The sequence below is a fragment of the Saimiri boliviensis genome, chromosome 2 (genome assembly GCF_048565385.1).
Source record: "Saimiri boliviensis isolate mSaiBol1 chromosome 2, mSaiBol1.pri, whole genome shotgun sequence".
Lineage (NCBI taxonomy): Eukaryota > Metazoa > Chordata > Mammalia > Primates > Cebidae > Saimiri > Saimiri boliviensis.
This window is the reverse complement of record NC_133450.1, coordinates 98,912,406-98,936,948: the sequence shown is the minus strand read 5'-3', so window position 1 is coordinate 98,936,948 and position 24,543 is coordinate 98,912,406. Positions and strand designations below refer to the sequence as shown.

General features: G+C 40.2%; 1 protein-coding gene across 3 annotated transcripts in view; it reads right to left on the bottom strand.

The window, feature by feature from the left end:
- L2HGDH (L-2-hydroxyglutarate dehydrogenase) overlaps positions 1-24,543 on the bottom strand; it is a 72,016-nt gene that overhangs the window by 5,872 nt on the left and 41,601 nt on the right. For 2 of the 3 annotated variants that reach the window (XM_003930539.4, XM_074393959.1), the window contains 3 exons: positions 22,593-22,760; positions 21,180-21,337; positions 18,717-18,848 (listed from right to left, as the gene is read on the bottom strand). In XM_003930539.4, the coding sequence (XP_003930588.1) occupies positions 18,717-18,848; positions 21,180-21,337; positions 22,593-22,760 (458 nt within the window). Of the gene's footprint in view, positions 1-11,254; positions 11,576-18,716; positions 18,849-21,179; positions 21,338-22,592; positions 22,761-24,543 lie in introns of those variants that run through there. The other variant, XM_074393958.1, reaches the window with a different exon arrangement.

The following is a 24,543-nucleotide window of genomic DNA, read 5'->3' as shown; positions in this document are numbered from 1 at the left end:
AACAACTCAGTTTATATTTAACAGCAAAGAAACACAGAGAGATTAAATAATTTGCCTGAAGTCACAGAGCTATATAATATTCATTCGTAGAGAGGTAAATAAGAATTATAACATTAAGAGTGAAAGGTTGGCTGGGCGTCGGCTCACTCCTGTAATCCCAGCACTTTGGGAGGCCCAGGTGGGCGGATCATGAAGTCAAGAGATGGAGACCATCCTGGCCATGATGAAACCCCGTCTCTACTAAAAATACAAAAATTAGCTGGGTGTGGTGGCATGCGCCTGTATTCCCAGCTACTAAGGAGGCTGAGGTGGAAGAATCGCTTGAACCCAGGAGGCAGAGGTTGCAGTGAGCCGAGATTGTACCACTGCACTCCAGCCTGGTGACAGAGCAAGACTCCATCTCCAAAAAAAAAAAAGAAAAAAAAAAGTGAAAGGTTGTATGATAAAGATAAGTGATCTTCCCTATAGAATCCTGCAAGAAATCTGGACAAGAGATATTTAGCTGTAAGAATTTCCAATTAAGAATCAGATTATGGGGGCAGGTAGATGGTAGAACAGAAGCCTACATTATTGGTTCTCCCGCCAGAACACCACATTTTAACTACCTTCACACAAAAAAGCACCGTCACAAGAACCAAAAATAAGGTGAGCAATCACAGTACCTAGTTTTGACTTCATATCATTAAAAGAGGCATTGAGGAAGGTAGAAAAGATGGTCTTGCATTGCCAATGCCACCCCTCCCTCACCCCCCTGCAGCAACCATGTGGTGTGGAGAGAGTACCTATGCACTTGAGAAAGGAAGGGCACAGAGACTGAGGGCCTTTACATTTAACTCAGTGCTGCCCTGTCACAGTGGAGAATAAAGCCACAGTGGGCTCGGCCAGTGCCAGCACATGGAGGGAGCATTTGTACGAGCCCTAGCTAGACAGGAAGCATCTATCCCAGTGGTAAGAATCTGAGCTTCCCTGCAAGCCTCATCACCATGGGCTGAAGTACTCTGGGGTCCTAGATAAACTTAAAAGACAATCTAGGGCACAAGGACTGCAATTCCTAGGCTACTAGCACTAGGCTGGGCTTACAGTAAGTGGACTAGGGTGGCATATGATTTAGGAAGACACCAGCTGGCATAGCTAAGGGAGTGCTTGCATCATCCATCCCCCAAACCAAGAAAGCTGCAATAGAAGTGACTCCTTTCTTCTGCTGAAGGAGCAATGAACAAAGAGTAAAGAGGACTGTCTTACATCTTGGATTCCAGCTCAGCCACAGTAGGCTATGGCACTGGGCAGAGTTGTGAAGCCTGCATTACAGGCCCTAGGTCCTGAACATTTCTAGACCCACCCGAGGCCAAAAGGGAACCTGTTGCCTCGAAGGGAAAAAACCTAGTCATGGCAGGATACATTACCTGCTGACTAAAAAGAGCCCTTGGGCCCTGAATAACCAGCAGCAATACCCAAGGAGTGCATCATGAGCCTTGGATGAGACTCTGAGATGTGCTGGCTTCAGGTGTGACCCAGCACATTCCCAGTTGTGGTGGCTACAGTGAAAGACTCCTTTTGTTTGAGAAAAGCAGAGAGAAAAGTAAAGGGGACTTTGTCTTACACCTTAGGTACCAGCTCAGTCACAGCAAGATAGAGCAACAAGCAAGTTCTTGGGGTCCACAAGTCAGGCCTACATATTTTTGTTTTGAGACGGAGTCTCTATCTGTTGCCGAGGCTGGAGTGCAGTGGTGTGATTTCAGCTCACTGCAACCTCCAGCTCCCGGGTTCCAGCAATTCTCCTACCTCAGCCTCCCAAGTAGCTGGGATTACAGGTACACACCACCACACCCGGCTAATTTTTGTATTTTTAGTAGAGACAGGGTTTTGCCATGTTGGCCAAGCTGGTCTCAAATTCCTAACCTCAGATAATCCGCCCGTCTCGGCCTTCTAAAGTGCTGGGATTATAGGCGGCAGCCACTGTGTACTGCCCAGGCCTACACTTTCGAACAGCATTTCTGTAACTGCCCTGGGCCAGAGGGGAACCCACTGCCCTGAAGGGTAAGTCCCAGGCCAGGCAGGATTCACCACAAGCTGATGGAAGAGAGCTTCAGCTTTAAGTGAATATTGGTGGTGGCCTAGCAGAATCCCTCTCAACTGTGGAGCTCTTCAATCTGAAAGAAAAGGATGTTAATGAGCAAGAAGAAATCATATAAAGGTACAAAACTTCCTGGTAACAGCAAGCACACAAAAACACACAGAATAGTATAACACTGTAATTTGTGGTATGTAAACTTCTCGTCTTACACAGAAAGACTAAATGAACCAATAAAAAATAACTACAACTTTTCAAGACAGTACAGTAAGAGGTGGTGATGGCCAAAGGGAGAGGGCCCTCTACCTGTGGAAAGGAAAGAGAAGATGGGGAAGGACTCTGTATTATGGTGTGAGAGCTAGCGTATCTGCGTACAATAGAACATCAGGTAAACTACTAAGGTCTTTGATTCCAATCCCTGGCTTACAGACACTGTGTCTGGACATGCCTGGGGCCTGAAGGAGCTTACTGCCCTGAAGGGAAGGGCTCTGGGCAAGACCCAGTGCTGGGCTGGCTTCAGGTCTGACTCAGTGCAGTCAGAGTGGTGGTGGCCACAGACTGCTTGCATCACCACACGCCCAGTTCCAGGGGGTTTAGCACTGAGAAAAAGAGACTCCATTTATTTGGGAGGAAATAAGGGAAAAGAGCAAGAGTCTCTGCCTGGTGATCCAGATAATTCCTCTGCCTTATCCAAGACCACCAAGGTGGTACCTCTATGAGTCTGCAAAAAACAGTGTTATTGGCCTTAGAATACCTGGAAACCCTTCCCAAGAAGGATAGGCACAAACAAGCTCAGACTGTAAACACTACAGGAAGTACCCAACTCTTCAATGCCCAGACACCCAAGAACATCTACTACTATAAACACCATCCAGGAATACATAACCTTCTCAAATAAACTAAAATAAGGCACCAGAGAACAATCCTGGAGAAAACGAGATATATGACCTTTCTGACAGAAAATTCAAAATAGCTGTTCTGAAGAAACTCAAAGAATTTCAAGACAACACAGAAGGAATTCAGAATTCTTTCAGATAAATTTAAGAAAGGGATTGAAATAATTAAGAAGAATTAAGCAGAAATTCTAGAGTTGAAAAATGCAACTGACATGCTAAAGAATGTATCAGTCTCAACAGCAGAACTGATCAGGCAGAAGAATTTGTGAGCTTAAAGATGGGCTATTTGAAAATACATAGTCAGATGAGACAAAAGAAAAAACACAGCCGGGCGTGGTGGCTCAAGCCTGTAATCCCAGCACTTCGGGAGGCCGAGGCGGGTGGATCACGAGGTCAAGAGATCGAGACCATCCTGATCAACATGGTGAAACCCCGTCTCTACTAAAACTACAGAAAAATTAGCTGGGCATGGTGGCACGTGCCTGTAATCCCAGCTACTCGGGAGGCTGAGGCAGGAGAATTGCCTGAACCCAGGAAGCGGAGGTTGCGGTGAGCCGAGATCGCGCCATTGCACTCCAGCCTGGGTAACGAGAGCGAAACTCCGTCTCAAAAGAAAAAAAAGAAAAAACGCCTACAAGATCAACAAAACATTTTCAAAAAGGTAAATCTAAGAATTACAGGCCTAAAAGAGGAGGTACAGAAACAAGGGTAAAGAGTTTATTCAAAGGGATTATAACACAGAACTTCCCAAACCTAAAGAAAGATATCAACATTCAAGTACAAGAAGATTATAGATCCCCAAGTGCATTTAATCCAGAGAAGACTACCTCAAGCCATTTAATAATCAAACTCCCAAAGGTCAAGGATAAAGAAAGAATTCTAAAAGCAGCAAGAAAAATGAAACAAATAATATACAATGCTGCTCCAATACATCTGGCAGCAGACTCCTCAGTGGAAATCTTACGGGCCAGGAGGGAGTGTCATGACATTTAAAGTGCTGAAGGAAAAAAAACCTTTTACTCTAAAATAGTAAATCCAGTGAAAATATCCTTCAAGCATGAAGGAGAAATACTTTCCCAGACAAACAAATGCTGAGGGATTTCATCAACACTACACATGTCCTACAAGAAATACTAAAGGGAGCTCTTCAATCTGAAAGAAAAGGATGTTAATGAGCAAGAAGAAATCATATAAAGGTACAAAACTTCCTGGTAACAGCAAGCACACAAAAACACACAGAATAGTATAACACTGTAATTTGTGGTATGTAAACTTCTCTTGTCTTACACAGAAAGACTAAATGAACCAATAAAAAATAACTACAACTTTTCAAGACATAGTACAGCAAGGCATAAAGAGAAACAACAAAAAATTAAAAAGCCAGGGAACAAAGTTAAAGTGTAGAGTTTCTGTTAGTTTTCTTTCTGTGTGTTTGTTTGTATATGCAATCAGTATTAAGTTGTCATCAGTTTAAAATAGGGGGTTATAAGATAGTATTTGCAAGCCTCATAGTAACCGCAAATAGAAAAACAGACAATGGGTACCAAAAAATTAAATTAAAAAAAAGAAAGAAATTAAAGCATACCATCAGAAAAAAATCACCTTCATTAAAAGGAAGACAGGAAGACTGCAAATCACCAGAAAACAAGTAACAAAATGGCAGGAGTAAGTCCTTACTTATCAATAACAACACTGAATATAAATAGACTAAATCCTTCAGTCAAAAGACACAGAGTAGCTGAATGAATAAAAAAACAAGAACCAATAATCTGATGCCTAAAAGAAACACACTTCACCTATAAAGACACACACAGACTAAAAATAAAGGGATGGAAAAAGACATTCCATCACAACGGAAATGAAAAAAGAGAAGGAATAGCTATACTGATATCAAACAAAATAGGTTGCAAGACAACAACTGTAAGAAGAGACAAAGGAGATTATTATATAATGACAAAGGAATCAATTCATTAAGAGAACATAATGATTATAAATATATATGCAACCAACTCTGGAGTATCCAGCTATATAAACTAAATATTATTAGAGCTAAAGAGAGAGACAAACCCTAATACAGTAATACTTGGAGACTTCAACATTCCACTTACAGTATTGGACAGATCTCCCAGACAGAACCTCAACAAAGAAATATCTGCACTACAGAACAAAGAGACCTAAAAGATATTTACAGAACATTTCATCCAACGGCTGCAGAATGCACATTTTTGTCCTCAGCACTTGGATCATTCTCAGGGATAGACCATAGGTTAGGTCAGAAAACAAGTCTTTTTTTTTTTTTTTTTTTTTTTTTTGAGACGGAGTTTCGCTCTTGTTACCCAGGCTGGAGTGCAATGGCGCCATCTCAGCTCACCGCAACCTCCGCCTCCTGGGCTCAGGCAATTCTCCTGCCTCAGCCTCCTAAGTAGCTGGGATTACAGGCACGCGCCACCATGCCCAGCTAGTTTTTTGTATTTTTAGTAGAGATGGGGTTTCACTATGTTGACCAGGATGGTCTCGATCTCTCAACCTCGTGATCCACCCGCCTCGGCCTCCCAGAGTGCTGGGATTACAGGCTTGAGCCACCGCGCCCGGCCCAGAAAACAAGTCTTAAAACATTCAAAAAATTTGAAATAATATCAAGCATCTTCTCTGACCACAATGGAATAAAACTACAAATCAATCACAATAGGAATTTTGGAAACTATATAAACAGAGAGAAATTAAACAATATGATCCTGAATAGGATCACATCAAGTTAAAAAGCTTTTGCCCGGCAAAGGAAACAATCAACAAAGTAAAGAGAAAACCCAAAGAATAGGAGAAAATATTTGCAGTACTCCAAACTACTCATCTGACAAGGGATCAATAACTAGAATATATAAAAAGCTCAAACTACCCTATAGGAAAAAAAATTTAATAATTTAATTTAAATATGGGCAAAATATCTAACAGACATTTCTCAAAAGACATACCAATGGCAAACAGGTATATGAAAAGGTGCTCAATATCAATGATCATCAGAGAAATGCAAATCAAAACTACAATAAGATATCATCTCACCTCAGTTAAAACGGCTTTTATTCAAAAGACAGGCAATAACTATGGTGGCAAAGATGTGGAGAAAAGGGAACCCTCATACACTGTTGATGGGAATGTAAATTAGTACAACCACTATGGCGAATAGTTTGGAAGTTCCTCAAAAAGCTAAAAATAGAGTTACCATATGATCCAGCAATCCCATTGCTGAATACATACCCAAAAGAAAGGAAATCAGTATATCAAAGAGATACCTGAATTTCCATGTTTATTGCAGCAATATTCACAATAGCTAAGATTTGGAAGCAACCTAGGTGTCCATTGTCCATCAACAGATGAATAACAAAGAAAATTCAGTCCCTATACACAATGGAGTACTATTCAGCCGTAAAAAAGAATGAGATCCTGTCATTTGCAACAATATAGAGGTCATTATGTTAAGTGAAAAATAAGCAAGACACAGAAAGACAAATATCATCTGCTCATATTTATTTGCGGGATCTAAAAATGCAAAACAATTGAACTCATAGAGATAGAGAGCAGAAAGATTGTTACCAGAGGCTGGGAAGGGTAGTGTGGGGTGGGGGTTTATGGGAGAGGTGGGGATGATTAATGGATACCTCCCCCCAAAAATAGAAAGAATGAAATAAATAAGACCTAATATTTGGTACCACAACAAGGAGACTCTAGTCAATAATTTAACTGCACATTTATAAATAACGAAAAGAGTGTAACTGAATTGTTTATAAGACAAAGGATAAACACTTGAGGGAATGAATAACCAATTTTCCATGATGTGATTATTATGCATTACATGCCTGTATCGAAATATCTCATGTACCCCACAAATATATATACCTACTATGTACCCAAAAAAATTAAAAATTAAAAAAAAACTTAAAGAATCAGATATACCATAAAGAACACAAAAAGAAAGCATGGGACTGAAAGCTGAAACTTCTTGGGGAAGAGACGCATATCAGTTTATCAGCTAGTGTGTCTACTTTGTATACTATTTATAGTTTATCTGAACTCATTAAAGTAGCATTTCTCCCCTCCACATCAGAACCAGACACTGATGTCGAGCGTTCAATGTACAACTCTGCTATTTAGAGATTTAGTCAGTACATTCCCTTTGCTCCTTCTAAGCACATAAAGGTTAAAATTGATTAACCACAGTTAAAAATGTCTACAATTATTTATTTTTCTTACAAACAAAAATTATGTTCTCAATGTCCCCTGTACTCTTGTACACATATTCAAAACCCTACAATCCAAATTTTAAAATAATAATAATGTTTTTCTGGGCAGGCATGGTGGCTCACGCTTGTAATCCCAGAACTTTGAGAGGCCAAGGCAGGCAGATCACTTGAGCTCAAGAGTTTGAGGCCAGCCTGGGCAACATGGTGACACCCCATCTCTATCAAAAAAGAAAAAACAAATTAGCTAGGAGTGGTGGGTGTCTGGGTGTTTGTAGTCCTAGCTACTTGGGAGGCAGAAGTCGGAGGATCCCTTGAGCTCAGGGAGATAGAGGCTGCAGTTCAGCTGTGATCACACCACTGCACTCCTCCAGCCTGGGTGACAGAATGAGACCCTATCTTAAATAAATAAATACATACACAATGACATTTTTTCTTAGGATCTCATTTTAGTTCAAACTAAAGTAGTTTTTAACATGAAATGTTTAAACTACCAAATTTTCATGTTTCCTTTTCAGCACTTAAGGCAACTTCAGGGTTTTCTTTGTAGGATTACATATGCTTTCCACTCAGAACACTTCAGATTGAAGTAAGTACTATTATCTGAAATCTCAGCAAGGTGCAGTAGCTCATGCTTGTAATCCCAGAACAACGAGAAACCAAGGAGGGTGGATCACCTGATGTCAGGAGTTCAAGACCAGTCTGGCCAACATAAAAAAAAAACCATCTCTACTAAAAATACAAAAATTAGCTGGGTGTGACAGTGGGTGCCTGTACTTGGGAGACTGAGGCAGGAAAATTGCTTGAACCCAGGAGGCAGAGGTTGCAGAGAGCTGAGATTGTGGCATTGCACTCCAGCCTGGGTGACAAGAATAAAACTCTGTCTAAAGAGAAGAAAAAATTAAAAAAAAAAAAAGCCAAACGTGGTGCTCATGCCTGTAATCCAAGCACTTTGGAGGCCAAGGCAGGTGGATCACCTGAGGTCGGGAGTTCAAGATCAGCCTGACCAACATGGTGAAATCCTGTCTTTAAAAAAAATAAAAAATAAAACTGAAAAGAAAAAAAAATCTCAGGTAAGATAAATTGTAAATGTCTTGAGGACAAGTATGGTGTCAACACCCCTATATCACCCACGCCTAGATTTCTGTCTTGCACACAGTAGGTATTCAATAAAGCTAGAAACTTTAAGCTTTAAGTTAAAATTTAAAATTTCAATTTTTTTTTTTTTTTTAAAGAGATGGGGTCTCACTCTGTCACCTACTGGAGTTCAGTGGCATGATCACAACTCACTGCAGCCTTGAAACCCTGAGCTCCAGTGATCCTCCCACTTCAGCCTACGTAGGAGCTATGACTACAGGCACACATCATTGTAATAAGCTAACTTCTAATTACTTGAACTTCTAATTGTTTTAACAACTGAAAGAACAAATGACTCAATAAATCAATATCGGCAAATTCTTTTTCTAAAAATTTGTATAAATTTAGGGGATCTAAGTGCTTTTTTTTTTCTGGAGATGGAATCTCACTCTGTCATCCAGGCTGGAGTGGTTTGATCTGCCTTCCAGGTTCACGTGATTCTCCTGCCTCAGCCTCCCACGTAGATGAGATTATAGGTGCGCATCAGCACACCTGGCTAATTTTTGTATTTTTAGTAGAGACGTGATTTTGCCATGTTGGCCAGGCTGGTCTCAAACTCCTGACCTCAGGTAATCCACCCGCCTCAGCCTACCAAAGTGCTAAGATTACAGGCATGAGTCACCATGCCTGGTCTGAGTGTAGTTTTGATACAGCAATATATTACTTACTCATGCAGTCTGAGCTTTTAGTGTAACCATCATCCGAATAGTGTACATTGTACCTAATAAGTAATTTCCCATCTCTCACCCTACTCCAACTAAATTCAGCTACATTTAATATAACATATGGCTAATTTAGCTACAAATATAGCTCATGTGTTACATATCAGCCATGTATTCTGTTATATTTGTAGCCAAATTTAATGTGAATGTACATCCTAGATGCTTAAATATATCCTGGGCAGGATGGATCACACCTGTAATCCCACACTTTGGGACGCTCAGGGGTAGATCACCTGAGGTCAAGAGTTCAAAACCAGCGTGGCAATATGGTACATATGAGACATGCTGAAACCTCAACTCTAACCCAAAATACAAAAATTAGGTGGGTAGGGTGGTGCATGCTTGTAATCCCAGCTACTTGGGAGGCTGAGGCAGGAGACCCACTTCAACCTCGGAGGCGGAGGTTACAGACGAGATCACGCCACTGTACACCAGCCTGGGCAACAGAGGGAGACCACGTCTCAAAAAAAGGAAAAAGAAATATGTCCAGAAACAAGAACAGGTGAATGTGTAACTAAACACATACATTCATGAGAAGTCCTGTATTACATTATTGTCAAATGTCAAGCATTACACTACAGGTTGGGAAAAGAGCTAAGAAAAGCTATAACAGGCATCTTCAGCCAGTTCCAAATATGATGGAACAATCTAATATTTTATAAAACTATACTGCTAATCTAAAAATAAAGTCCAGACAAGGCATAGTGGCTCATGCCTCTAATCCCAATGCTTTTGGAGGATAAGGCAGGAGGATCACTTGAGCCCATGAGTTCCAGACCAGGCTGGACAACATAAGGAGACTCTGTCTCTAGGAAAATAATAACAACTAGCCAGGTATGATGGCGCACACCTGTACTCCAAGCTGTTTGGGAGGTTGAAGCAGGAGGGTAGCTTGAACCCAGGCATTCAAGGCTGCAGTGAGCTATGATCACACCACTACACTCCACTCCAGCCTGGATGACAGGGCAAGATCCTGTCTTTAAAAAAAAGAAAATTTAAAAGTATTTTTCTAGGATACAGATTTTTAAAAATCCAGCCTGATAATCTCTGTCTTCACCATTAAATACACTTACATTTACTGTAATTACTGCTATGCTTGATTTCTACCATATTATTTTACGCTATCTAACCTGATTTTCTAAGGTTTCTACCTCCTCTTTCTTAACTTACTAAGTTTTCTGTATTCTATTTTTCCTTCTCTACTAAATTGGAATTCTATTTCCATCTTGTATTTAGTTTTATTTACTCAGATGGGATGCACTGTACATCTTGAATTTGATGTCTTTTTGTCAATTCTAGAAAAATTTTAAGTACTCTCTCTCTTCAAAGGATTGCCTCTTTTCAATTTCTCTGTAACGCCTATGAGAGATAGGCTGGAATCTCTGTTTTCTTTTCTATGTCTTTTCTGTATTTTATTTTTGAAATGGAGTCTCACTCTGTTGCCCAGGTTGGAAAGCAGTGGTGCAATTTTGGCTGACTGCAACCTCTGCCTCCCGGGTTCAAGTTGATTCTCCTGCCTCAGCCTCCCAAGTAGCTGAAATTACAGGCACCTACCACAGCTAATTTTTGTATTCTTAGTAGAGATGGGGTTTCACCATGTTGGCCAGGCTGGTCTCGAACTCCTGATCTCAGGTGATCCACCCTCCGTGAACTTGCAAAGTGCTGGGATTATAGGCATGAGCCACCGCGCCCAGCATCCACATCTTTTAACTTCTATGGATGCATTTTTATCTTGCAGTATTGCTTTTTAAATTCTTCTAAGTCACCTTCCAATATGCTAATTTCCTCTTAAGGTAGGTCTAACCAGCTGTCTAGCCTAGTCAGTTGAAGTTTTTTGTTTTTTTGTTTGTTTGTTTCTCTTTTGAGAGAGGGTCTTGCTCTATTGTCCAGGCTGGAGGGCAGTGGTGTGATCATGGCTCACAGCAGCCTTGACTTCTTAGGCTCAAGCCATCCTCCCTCCTGAGCCTCCAGAGTGGCTGGGACTACAGGTGTTTACCACCATACCTGGTTAATTTTTAAAACTTTTTGTAGAGACAGGATCTTACTATGTTGCCTAGGCTGGACTTGAACTATTGGACCCAAACAATCCTCTCATTTTGACCTCCCAAAGTTCTGGGATTACAGAAGTGGGCCACCAAGCCTAGCCTGAGTTTTAAAATTTAAAAACTATATTTTTATTTCTACAAATTCTCATTAGGTGGTTTCCAACTAATTTGCTTAGGCCTTTCTTTTTCCTTTGGTTTTATTTTTCATGTTTTCATTACCTTCTTTGTTTTTGATTAATTGAAGCATATTTACTTTACAGTTTCTACTATTACTATTACCCATAGTTGTTGGGAGTCTAATTATGCCACTTACTTTATCTGCTGACTCTCACTTATGGTGGTTAGTAACTTCTGATTGTGAGTTTCTGTTCAGTAGGACTTTATCTGGGAGAATCATCTGGGAGGGGTTGGATCCAGGGTGTGTACCTCTGCAGTGGTTTTACATTTCCTTCTATTACCGTCCTGAGCGCTTTTTTTTTTAATGGAAAATTTTAAACACGTCAAAAAATTAAAAAAAAAAAAAAGAAACAAAACCAACAGTATAATGAACTCCCATGTATGTATTACCCAGTTGTAAAAATTACTCACCCACAGCCAATCTTGCTTCATCTATATACCCATCCAACACCAATGTCTCCCCACTGGATTATTTTATTTTTGGTTTTTTGTTTTTTTAGAGACAGGCCTCACTTTGTCACCCAGGCTGGAGTGCAGTGTCACAATCACAACTCACTGCAGCCTTGACCTCCCAGGGTCAAGCAGTCCTCCCCACTCCTGAGTAGCTGGGACCACAGACAGACACCACCACACCCAGCTAATTTGTTTTTTAAAAATATTTTTTTAGAGACAGGGTCTCACTTGCCCAGGCTGGTCTCAAACTCTTGGGCCCAAGCAATTCTCCCATCTCAGTCTCCCAAAGTGCTGGGATTATAAGCGTCAGCCACCATGCCCTGTCTTACTTTATTTTTTGAGACAGGGTCTTGCTGTCACCCAAGCTGGAGTGCACTGGCATGATCATAACTCACTACAGTCTTTAACTTCTGGGCTCAAGCAATTCTCCTGCCTCAGCATCCAGAGTAGATGTGACTACAAGAACATGCTACCCCACCCAGGTAGTTTAACAATTTTCTGTAGAGATGGAGTCTTGCTGTGTTGCCCAGGTTGGTGTGGAACTCCTGGCCTCAAGGATCCTCCTGACTCAGCCTCCCAAAGTGCTAGGATTGCAGGCAGGAGCCAACGTTGCCTGACCTATTTTATTATTTTACAATTTTTTATTTAATTTTATTTATTTTTGAGACAGGGTCTCACTCTATTGCCCAGACTGGAGCACAGTAGTGTTATCATGGCTCACTGCAGCCTTGACAACCAGGCTCAAGTAATCCTCTTTCCTCAGCCTCCTGAATAGCTGGGACTACAGGCTTGCACCACCACACCTGGCTTTTTTTTTTTTTTTTTTTTTTTTTTTTAATTTTTACTAGAGAAAAGGTCTCACTGTGTTGTCCTGAATGGTCTTAAACTCCTCAGGTCACACAATCCTCCTACCTCAGCCACCCTAAGTGCTAGGTTTACAGGCAGGAGCCACTGAGCCCAACCATATTTTATTATTTTTTAGACATGTTGTCTTGCTAGGCTAGATTAAAACTCCTGGGCTCAAACAATCTTCCTACCTCAGCCTCCCAAGTAGCTAGGACTATAGGCATGAGCCACAATGCTCCCAATGGATTACTTTAAAGCAAATCCCAGGTGGAATACCACCTCACTTCAATGTGTATTTCTTGTCTTTTCTTTTTTTGTAGAGAACGGGTCTCACTGTGTTGCCCAGGCTGCCCCAAGCAACACAGTGACCAAAATGTTGCTTACTATGTTGTCCAGGGCTCAAGCAACATAGTGCTCTACCTCACCCTCTTAAAGTGCTGGGATTACAGACATGAGCTACCTCGTCCAGCCTCAATGTGTATTTCTTTTAAAAAGTTCCTTAAAAATACACAGGTGTGGTGGCTCTCACCTGTATTCCCAGCACTTTGGGAGGCCAAGGCAGGCAGATCACTTGAAGTCAGGGGTCCAAGATCAGCATGGCCAATGTGGCAAAATCCCATCTCTACTACACATCCAAAAAACCAAAAAAACAAACAAAAAAAAATTAGTCATGGTGGCACATGCCTTTAATCTCAGCTACTCAGGAAGCTGAGGCAGGAGAATCACCTGAACCTGGGAAGCAGAGGTTGCAGAGAGCTGAGATTGCACCACTGCACTGCAGCCTGGGATTCAGAGTGAGATTCCCCCCACCAAAAAAAAACCTCTAAAATAATTATAAAGCAATAATTGCTTTGTATCAACAGTTACTCTGTGGTCAAATTACCTGATTTTTAGTCTCTCTAATTTACTTAAAGGAGGGAGAGAAAAAGAGAGAGAGAAAGTTTGAAGTAGGATCTAGAAATGTCTGGTTCCACTTTTTCAGTTAATTTGTAGCTTACAGCTCCTAAACCAAGCTGATGTTACACATTCAAAAATCTAAGCAGTTGTGAGGGATTCTAGATTTTTGGAAAGATTTTTCCCACTCCCCACCCCTAATACCAACATAGACAAAATTGCTTAATACTTCCCAGTGCCAAGGGGAATATTTTTTTTCTAGACTTCCTTTCGTCTGAGGGTATATTAGAGTTTCAGTTCCAACTTTCTACCTTGTATAGACCCCCAAGGTTTCTTTTTCAGCACTTCAGTGGCAATTAGTATTCAAGTCCCTAATGTCCTATATCTTGTTTTGTGTGGTGGATATGGCTTGTACAATTATCAAAATTTACTAAGCATTTAAGATCTACATATTTTATGATATGTAAGTCACACATCAATTAAAAATATAACTGAAGCCCCTCATTTATTAAAATTAGCAAACCGTCCCCACCTCTCCAAGTCAGCATCAGCACCAACTCCTTTTAGTATGAATTTTAATTTTCTTTTTGTTTTTTGCTCTGGGATACCCCTTACTTTCCCTTACTCTCAGCTACATGTATTTCAGGGATGTTTATTGTATTTTCTCCAGACTCTTGTTAGTATTTCACAGTGTGAAGGTTACCAAATTCTCTACTTGAGTGGTTCTCAACCAAGGGAAATTTTGCCCCCTAGAGGACATCTGGCAATGTCAAGATATTTTTGACGCACAACTAGGAGAATGAGCAGAGGCTAGGGATGCCATTAAATATTCTACAATGAAGTGGACAGTCCTCCACAATAAATAATTATTTTTTGGCTCAATATGTCAATAGCATCAATACTGAGAAGCCCTAATCCAGATCACCTTAAGCCCTTAAGCCATTACAACTTTATTATAGAAATGTTTGACTTTTGCCTTTCTGTTTCACACAGTCTAGCTATCACTTGTTATGAAAACATCCTGCCTGAAAGTTTACTCTAGAATTCCCAACAGAAGACATTTTCCAAACTGAAAAAGGGAGAGCTGTGACATATATGTCTTCATCTTTTATATCTTTACAGTGTTAACAGATGCAAATGCTGTTAGATTAATATGTCAAAACTAATCACAGAACAAATTTTTAAAGCTTAGAACTATGCCGGGCGCAGTGGCTCAAGCCTGTAATCCCAGCACTTTGGGAGGCTGAGGCGGGTGGATCACGAAGTCAAGAGATCGAGACCATCCTGGTCAACATGGTGAAACCCCGTCTCTACTAAAAATACAAAAAATTAGCTGGGCATGGTGGCACATGCCTGTAATCCCAGTTACTCAGGAGGCTGAGGCAAGAGAATTGCCTGAACCCAGGAGGCGGAGGTTGCGGTGAGCCGAGATCGCGCCATTGCACTCCAGCCTGGGTAACGAGAGCGAAACTCCGTCTCAAAAAAAAAAAAAAAGAACTATATATATATATGTACACACACACACACACACACACACACATATATATATATATATATATTTTTTTTTTTAGACAGGGTCTTTTTCTGTCTCCCAGGCTGGAGGACAGTGGTAAAATAATGGCTCACCATAGCTTCAGCTTTCTGAGCTCAAAAGATCCTCCCTAGTAGCTATGACTATGGGCATGTACCACTTGCCCAGCTAATTAAAAAAAAAAAAATTGCCCAGGCTGGTCTCAAACTCCTGGGCTCAAGCAATTCTCCCACCTCAGCCTCCCAAAGCACTAGGATTACAGGCATGAGACATTATGCCTGGCCTAGAGCTAACATTAAGAATCTTAGAGACTATGATGTAGCAATGAGAACTTTATCTAATGCATACATTTAACAGATTATAATTTACATTCCAATCTAATGTTCACCAGTAAATTACTGCCCAAAATGCTCTAGCTAAGCAATGAGAAGTCATCCTGCGTGCCCTTTAGTGGTTACTGAAATTTAAGGACACCATCCTGAAATTTAAGGACACTACACTGAAAGCATTGCTTCAACTATCTTTTACTATCTACAACTGCCTGATGTGCTTTCACTGTAATACTAAGGGCATTTATGGTTTTAATATATGGTTGCAAGACAAATGCGACAAGGCAGGACTTAGGCTTCAAGCTGTGGAAGAGTCTATTGATCTTATTTTTATTATTTAATATTTCAGGCTATAATAAGGAACAGAGAACAACACAATGAATACTCATTTTCTTGTCAAACAGCTTAAAAAATAAATCATTACTGATATGATAGAAGCCTTTGTAGAACTCTCAAGATCCCATTCTCTTCCCTCCCCAGAGGTAACCATTCTCCTGAATTGGGTGTTTGTCACTCCCCTGCTCGTTTTTTTTTGTTTTTTGATTTTTTTTTTGGTAAGATGGGGTTTCACCATGATGGCCAGGCTGGTCTTGAACTCCTGACCTCAGATGATCCACCCACCTCGGCCTCCCAAAGTGCTAGGATTACAGGCGCGAGCCACTGCACCTGGCCCTCGTTTTTATTTTCATACTACATGTGTAATCCATAAGCAACATATGGTTTCGCTATACTTGTTTTAAAACTTATACAAATTATATCAAACATATCTTCCACCCAAACCCCAGAAACATACTTTCCACAACTTTCCTTTTCTTACTAATAATTTCCTGCACTTAATAATTACAGGAATCAAGAGACAAAGCAAATGAAATTGATGAATGTAGTCAGCTTTTCTCTCTTTTAAGAGGAAGTCATCTGTGATTGGGTTGAATTTGTCTCCAAATGCACCTGTCTACAATGCTATGTGCCCTTTTCTACTACATGCCAATGAAACTGGTATCTGAAATTCACACCCTTACACCCAGAAACAGGAGTGTTCACTAATACCCACAAGCCCAAACAAAGTCCAGTTCTACTATATGAAATCCTGTGATCTAAGTTTTCCTCAGGCTTCTATGAAAGGGTAGTAACTGAATACGGGCAGTGAATTCACTGCAACTATTTTTACACAGAATTCACTATGTTCACCTAGTGTGTTTTCCAAGGAATATTAATAACAGTAATAGAAACCAGATTTGACCTATCTATTTTCAGATATGAAACATCACAAGGTTGCTAAAGCAGATTACTGAAAACATAAAAGCCCTTATTTATAAGTGAGTAAAAGAAAATAATGGCTAGATATTTTTACCCCTTCCATTTCGGTGAGTAGAGGAGTGAAAGAGATAAGAGTAAAAACATTATCTGAGTTTTAATACTTCTTCTAAGGATCAAACAGGCCGGTCTCAGAATGACAGAGTCAAATTTAAACCAGGACACTCCCCTAAGGGAGACAGCTGACATGATTATTGCTCTCTTCACAGATACACAGTCAAGCCTGCTGAAATTTTTTACCAGGCTAGTTCAGCAGCTGTTACAGAGAAGGCAGACATCTAGTGCTCAGAAGATTCATGGATGGATAGATTGTAAATGCAGGGTGAGTACCTCAAAGTACACTGCTGATTAGGCCTAATGAATGGCTTGCTTAGGAAAAAAGCTGAACAGTAAAAACATTAGCCAAAGAGGGGAAAAAACAGGCTTGGGTAGTATTAAGAATAATCTACAGATCAAATCTAGAAAGTCTTCTATCTTTAAGAATAAAAGATATAAGTTATCTTTACTTTGCCTCACACCCCTGTAACAAGGACTCTGATTGTTACCACACTACTTTCCACTTCTTTCCTGAAAGTAGAGTCCCTGAGTGCAATAAGGCCCAAAAAAGAACAAAGGAAGAAGAAAAGAAGCAAGATGAGATGCCAGGTCTACGAGTGTTTCTAAAAGGTTTTTTTTTTTTTTTTTTTTTTTTTTAGGCGGAGTTTCGCTCTTGTTACCCAGGCTGGAGTGCAATGGCGCGATCTCGGCTCACCGCAACCTCCGCACAAGGCAATTCTCCTGCTTCAGCCTCCTGAGTAGCTGGGATTACAGGCATGTACCAACATGCCCAGCTAATTTTTTGTATTTTTAGTAGAGACAGGGTTTCACCATACTGACCAGGATGGTCTCGATCTCTTGACCTCGTGATCTACCCGCCTCGGCCTCCCAAAGTGCTGGGATTATAGGCGTGAGCCACCGCGCCTGGCCTCTAAGAGGTTTTTTTTTTTTTTTTTTTTTTGAGACAGAGTTTCGCTCTTGTTACCCAGGCTGGAGTGCAATGGCGCGATCTCGGCTCACCGCAACCTCCGCCTCCTGGGTTCAGGCAATTCTCCTGCCTCAGCCTCCTGAGTGGCTGGGATTACAGGCACGCGCCACCATGCCCAGCTAATTTTTTGTAATTTTAGTAGAGACGGGGTTTCACCATGTTGACCAGGATGGTCTCGATCTCTTGACCTCGTGATCCGCCCGCCTCAGCCTCCCAAAGTGCTGGGATTACAGGCTTGAGCCACCGCGCCCGGCTCTCTAAGAGGTTTTAATGGAGCTGAAGGCTATCATCCTTAGCAAACTATCACAGGAACAGAAAACCAAATACCAAATGTTCTCATTTCTAAGTGGGAGCTAAATGATGAGAACTCATGAACACAAAGAAACAACAGATACTGTGGTCTATGTAAGGTGGGAGGGAGGGATGAGGGAGAGAAGCAGAAAAGTTAACTACTAAGTACTGGGCTTAATATCTGGGTGATAAAATACTATGTACAATAAACCCCATGACATGTTTACCTATGTAGAAACCTTCACCTGTTCCGTCAAACCTAAAAGTTTTCTTTTTTTTTAAGTTTTAAGACACGATAAAAATATAATGTTTTAATGTGTTTATTACATAATTAGTTAACATAGTTATCAATAATCTTATACAAAATTAAAAGTCAAAAGGCTTTGGAATTATAAGAGTATCTGGCCAGAGAGATTTTTTAAATTTCAGGCAAGATATTTTTATCATGAGTGATAGACAAAAAGGCTAAGGTGGCATCATGATAAAGCTGTCATGGAGATTTCAGATTAGAGCTGTAAGGAAGACCAGATACTTATAAATGGACCAGCACTAAGGGCCATAATGTAGCAATGCCCAATACATGTAATGCAAAGGGAATTCAACAACACATTGGGAAAGTGAGCAAACAAAAATTCAGTGTATATGCAAACTGACTCTGAAACGGTGCTTCCTATCACCAAGTCAGACAAACCTACCTCTCAAGTTCACATAGATGAGGACTGTATTTACACTCCTTATCACTTTTCCTTACCTAAGTATATCACTGATAGTAATTTCAGGGATGAACTTTTGAAGATACTTCACTGTTGCACCAAGAAAACAGGCTTTATACATTTCAGTAACTCCATAGGAAAAATTCTGGTATGCCAATTTAATCAAGCCACTGAAAACAGAGAAAAAAAAGATCTTTATGAGAGAAGAGAATTCTTTATTACTATAAAATACCTTTACAATTATTAGATTCTTTTTTTTTTTTAAGACGTGGTTTCACCATGTTGGTCAGGCTGGTCTTGAACTCCCAACCTCAGGTGATCCGCCCGCCTTGGCCTCCAAAGCGCTAGGATTACAGGTGTGAACCACTACGCCCGGCCTTAGGTTTTTTTTTTTTTTATGTCATCACAAAATCTAGGCAAAGTCAGAAGCACTGTAGATTAAAAGAAAATCAAGGCCAGGAGCAGTGGCTCATGCCTGTAATCCCAACACTTTGAGAGGCTGAGGTGGGCGGATCATTTGAGGTCACAAGTTCAAAACCAGACTGGCCAATATGGCAAAACCCTGTCTCTGCCAGAAATACAAAATTTAGTGAGGTGTGATGGTACATGCCTGTAATCCCAGCTAATCAAAAAGGCTGAGGCAGGAGAATTGCTTGAACCTGGGAGGCAGAGGTTGCAGTGAGCTGAGATTGTGCCACTGCATTCCATCCTGGGCGGCAGAGAGAGATCCTGTCTCAATCAACCAACCAACCAATGAAAATCAACCTTTGGCCAATATCAAAAGGAAATCTCATCAGCTCAGGAGGTAAACAGAGCTGAGTGTGGTGCTGTGTGGCTGTAGTTCCAGCTTCTAGGGAGGCTGAAGTAGGAGGACTGTTTAAGCCCAGGAGTTTGAGGCTACAGTAAACAATAATTGTGCCAGTGCACTCCAGCCTGGGCAACAGTGAGACTTTGACGTCCTCAACAAAAAAAGAGGTAAACATCTAAACTCAAATTCCCAAGGAGTGCTGGTTTCAAACTAGGACTCTATAAAGCCTACCCATATCAAGGCCTTCTAATGCAAATATCACATCCCTTCAACACACCTTAAAGGCAGGGTAAGAAAGAAACGGGACATCTACCCTAGTTTTCTTTAGTCAGCCAGAGGTAAAATACTTTACCTCTGTTGAGGTAAAGTTGTTGAGGCAGGGTACGGTGGCTCATGCCTGTAATCCCAGCACTTTTGGAGGCCAAGGCAGGTGGATTACTTGAGCCCAGGAGTTCGAGACTAGCCTGGGTAACATATTGAAACTCTCTCTACAGAAAACACAAAAATTATCTGGGCATGGTAGCATCTGCCTGTAGTTCCAGCTATTTGGAGGCTGAAGTGGAAGAACTGATTGATCCCAGGAGGTTGAGGTGGCAGTGAGTCACAAAGTGAGACCCTGTCTCAAAAAACCAAAATGGACCAGGCACAGTGGCTCACACCTGTAATCCCAGCACTTTGGGAGGCCAAGGCAGGCAGATCATGCATGAGGTCAGGAGTTTGAGACAAGTCTGGCCAACATAGTGAAACCCTGTCTCTACTAAAAAGACAAAAAATTAGCCAGGTGTGGTGGTGTGTGCCTGTAATCCCAGCTACATGGGAGGCTGAGGTAGGAGAATCGTGTGAACCCAGGAGACAGAGGCTGCAGTGAGCCAAGATCATGCCACTGCACTCTAGCCTGGGCGACAGTGTAAGATGCCATCTCAAAAAAAAAAAAAAAACTTTAGCTGTGATTGTCAAGTAAGACTCCGTAAAGCCTAGATGCATGTATGTATATAGTTTTACAAGTACACATGCCAAGAAGCTCCATCCTAAACTTTCTGTTTCAGAATCCATGGAGGGTAAAACTCAAATACAGCTTTAAAAGCTTTCTAGTGATTTTGATGTGCAACCCTTTAGAGAGAAACATTGCTAGAAGGACCAGACAAAATACCTATTTCAGTTATTTCTTACAATAGTAAAGAATCTACATCTTAGGTTAACACAATCATATTGTCAGTTTCCTACACAAGGAAATGACTTTGGTCATCAATAATTTCTCTAGTGGCTTACAAAATAATGGAGACTGGCTTGAAATGATTTTATTTAAATAGTCATCTACCGATTTTGAGAGAAACTACCGATTTTGAGAGAATCTACCCCTGCCCCCAAACAAATAAAACTGGAAGGTTAGGAATACAAGATTTGGATTGCCACATATATGAATGACTCTAAGCCTTATCTTCTTTTTAACCAAGACATTACCCTGGCTCATCAGGATTTTCTGGAGGGAGTTATAATGTGATGCTTACTCTAAAAGTTCTTTTTTTTTTTCGCTCCCCCACCCAAAGCTTTTAATTTGGATCAAAACAAATTTGATATAACAATCACAAATATGGGTATTTACCCAATAAGTAGAATATCAAGAAAGACAAAACTTCCCACATTAAAAATGTAAGCACATAAAATCATTTTTAAAAATAAATAATGTTGTTACCTATTGACAATTATATCCATAACATCTGTGGCACTGAAGTCAAAGGGTCTGTAACCCTCCCGTTTAAAGGCAAGAACTGCATTAGGACCTAGCCAAATACTGCCATCCATCCTTGGTGTGAAGTGAACTCCTAGGAAAGGAAATCTGCTATCTGGGACCTATAAATTTAACATAGTAAGTAACAGCCTCATTTCACATTCCATGTTATTAGAGATACAAACATTCAATTGGTAACATAAAATACCTTCCTCCCATGCATTTAATTTGTATTGTGAACTGTACTCAGATGTACTTTTCCATTAACATGCTTCTGCTTAGAAATGCACACAAGAAACCTTGATGCTGGCTGGGTGCAGTGGCTCATGCCTGTAATCCCAACACTTTAGGAGGCCGAGGCAGGCAGATTACTTGAGATCAGGAGTTCGAAATCAGCCTGGGCAACATGGTGAAACCCCATCTCTACTAAAAATACAAAAAGTAGCTGAGTGCGCTGGTGTGCACCTGTGATCCTAGCTACTTGGGAGGCTGAGGCACAAGAATCGCTTGAACTCAGGAGGCAGAGGTTGCAGTGAGCTAAAATCACACCACTGCACTCCAGCCTGGGTGACAGGGTAAGACTCTGTCTCAAAAAAAAAAGTAAAAGAAAACAAGAAAAAGAAACTCTCATGCTATTAACACTAATACATTGTTCCACCTATGCATCTTTCTGGGTAAAGGAAAAAAAAAAATGAACTGTCCTACTTCAGGTTATTCTCTGTCTCTCACAAGGGATTTCTGTGACTGGCAAGTAAAATCAGAGCTGCCAGAAAAACACACACATTCATAGCAAAGGCTTCTGCAAAGTACAGATACATGCGGTTGAAGCAGATGAAATTCATGTTTTGTCAAGGTCAGAAATAAGAAATAGCTGAATACTTACTATTTCATCTGGTTCAAACTAATGTATTTTAAGAGATTCATTCATTTCCAGGGTATTTCCAGACAGAAGAATGAAACTCTTCATTTAAACACCTCTGTCTTTTACTCCCTAAAACTAGAGCGGCCATGTCCCTTTTCTGCACCTATAGATAGTGAACTGAGGAAAAAGGTTGGGTATCAGGGACTTCCATAAGGGAAGCTTCTCCCATTCCCTCCACCAGAGAGGAGGAAGAATCCAGTTCCTTCTTGGTAACACTTCCCATAGTGCACTCATGCTTTCTGGAGACATGTAATTGCAGGCAATTGATTACAATTTAATAACCATGACACTGGGATAAAGATTTAGGGATTTAACCACAAAAGAAACAGATGAAATGCTTACAAACACTCCTTCAAAATCTCTCTTACTTCTGACCCAAGTAAAAGTTGTTTTCATCTCCTTTATGCCCACCATCTGCTTGAGAAAAATGAGAAGTAGGAAGCATCATTACCTACCGGATAAATATTTCCTTTTACAAGATAACATTTTTCAGGCTTCAGGAGCAGGTAATCTCCTCGGAATGGTACAATTCGAGGATCAGAAGTGCAGCCACTCAACTCTGAAATACGGTCTGAGTAAAGTCCTGCACAAGTCACAACATACTGACATCGAATTTCCTCTCCCTAGTGCAAAATAAAAGAACAGTTATTTGTTTAAAGTAGAGAAGAGCATAATAGGTCAAGAGGGGAAAAACAGGTGATAGAAAAAAAAAATGTAGAGAAATTCAATTTTTTCTAAAAGAGGATATTCAATACAGGTATTAGCAAAATATGTTCTTTAGCATTTAGGTGGCAGCTAGAAACTGACAGTGGCATCTAAGAGGATGTCACCTTAAATTTTGTACTTTAGCAATAATAATGGTTGACCTAGTAAGGATACATCATAAGGTACACATGCATGCACACAAATACATACAAATCTGTTTATTAGGACCTAGCAGGGAGCCTCTTAACTATTTGTTACGCAAAGACGCAAACATCATTTACATAGCCTCCACCAATTTTTTTTTTTTTTGCTCCCCAACCCAACCCACAGCTTTTAATTTGGATTAATAAAAAAATTCAATATACCAATCACAAATATGGGGATTTACCTAAGAAGTAGAATATCAAGAAAGACAAAACTTTCTACATGAAAAATACAAGCATGTAAAATCGTTTTTAAAAGTAAAGTTGTTACCTATTAATATAGATGACATCTATAACATCTCTGGCACTGAAGTCAAAGGGTCTGTAAGCCTCTCATTAAAAGGCAACCTCTGTACTGCAACCAGCTTCTCCTGTATTTGAGCAATTACCCTGTTACTCTTCAGTTGCTTCACACTCAATAATCCTGCTCAATTGCACCTGTAACCTACCCACCAACCAATTTATCCTTCCTGATCAGTATCTACTTTGCAAACTGAGGATACTTTAGAAATCTCATTCATTCAATCCACATTTACTGAGAGCACATACTACATACTAGGTTTGCTTTAGTAAGTGAGACTGCTAATGTTAGGCTGTTATAATTTCCTATAAATTTTATTTTGTAATTATCATCTGCTTATTTTTAATTTTACTCGTCAAGTTTAGCCAATTTGGTACCATATTTCCTAAATGACTTCATTTATCCTGCATTCACCACCATACTCGAATTCCCATCTCTTCTCACAACACCCAGCAACTGTTCTTTTTCTTAGATCTTCTTCACAGATGACCTATTTTTGAAGCCCCAGAGTTCTCAGTTGACTCATCATTTTTTTTTCTTTCCAGGCCTTACTATTTAAAGCCTTATTGTATTAAGCTAAATTTTCACCTCTGCATGGATCTTATTTTTGCCCTTGCTAGAAAGTTAAGCCTCTTTTCAGGAGTTATACATATCATATTTTTTACAAAAATTCAACGAAACATCTCCATATTGAATTCAAATTAGCTAGACTAAGCCATTGATCATTTTAAGACCTTTAAAGTCAAAAAGGCTGTCTAGGTCTTGCTCTGTCACCCAGGCTGGAGTATAATGGAGCAGCCCCGGCTCACTACAGCCTCAATCAACCTCTTGGATTAAAGTGATCCTCCTGCCTAAGCGAGTAACTGGAACTACAGGCATGAGCCACCACACCCGGTCAAAAACACCTTCTTCTAAACAGGTTAATATCTTTCCTGTTCATCTAGAGTTATATACCAGAAATATGAGAAATATTTTTGTGATACAAATCATTAGTTCCTACGTAAAAGATTGGCAGTTCTTTTGTTCTTGGAATAAAATAATGCAGATAAGTCCTATGATGGATGTAAAGATAATAACAGAATTTATAAAACAGTACCAGCATGCAGTAACCTAATAGTTTTCTTTAAAAGCTTAAGCAACAGTTCCGAAGAAAGAAATTATCAAAAACTACCACAGGTCTCTGAAATTATTTTATGC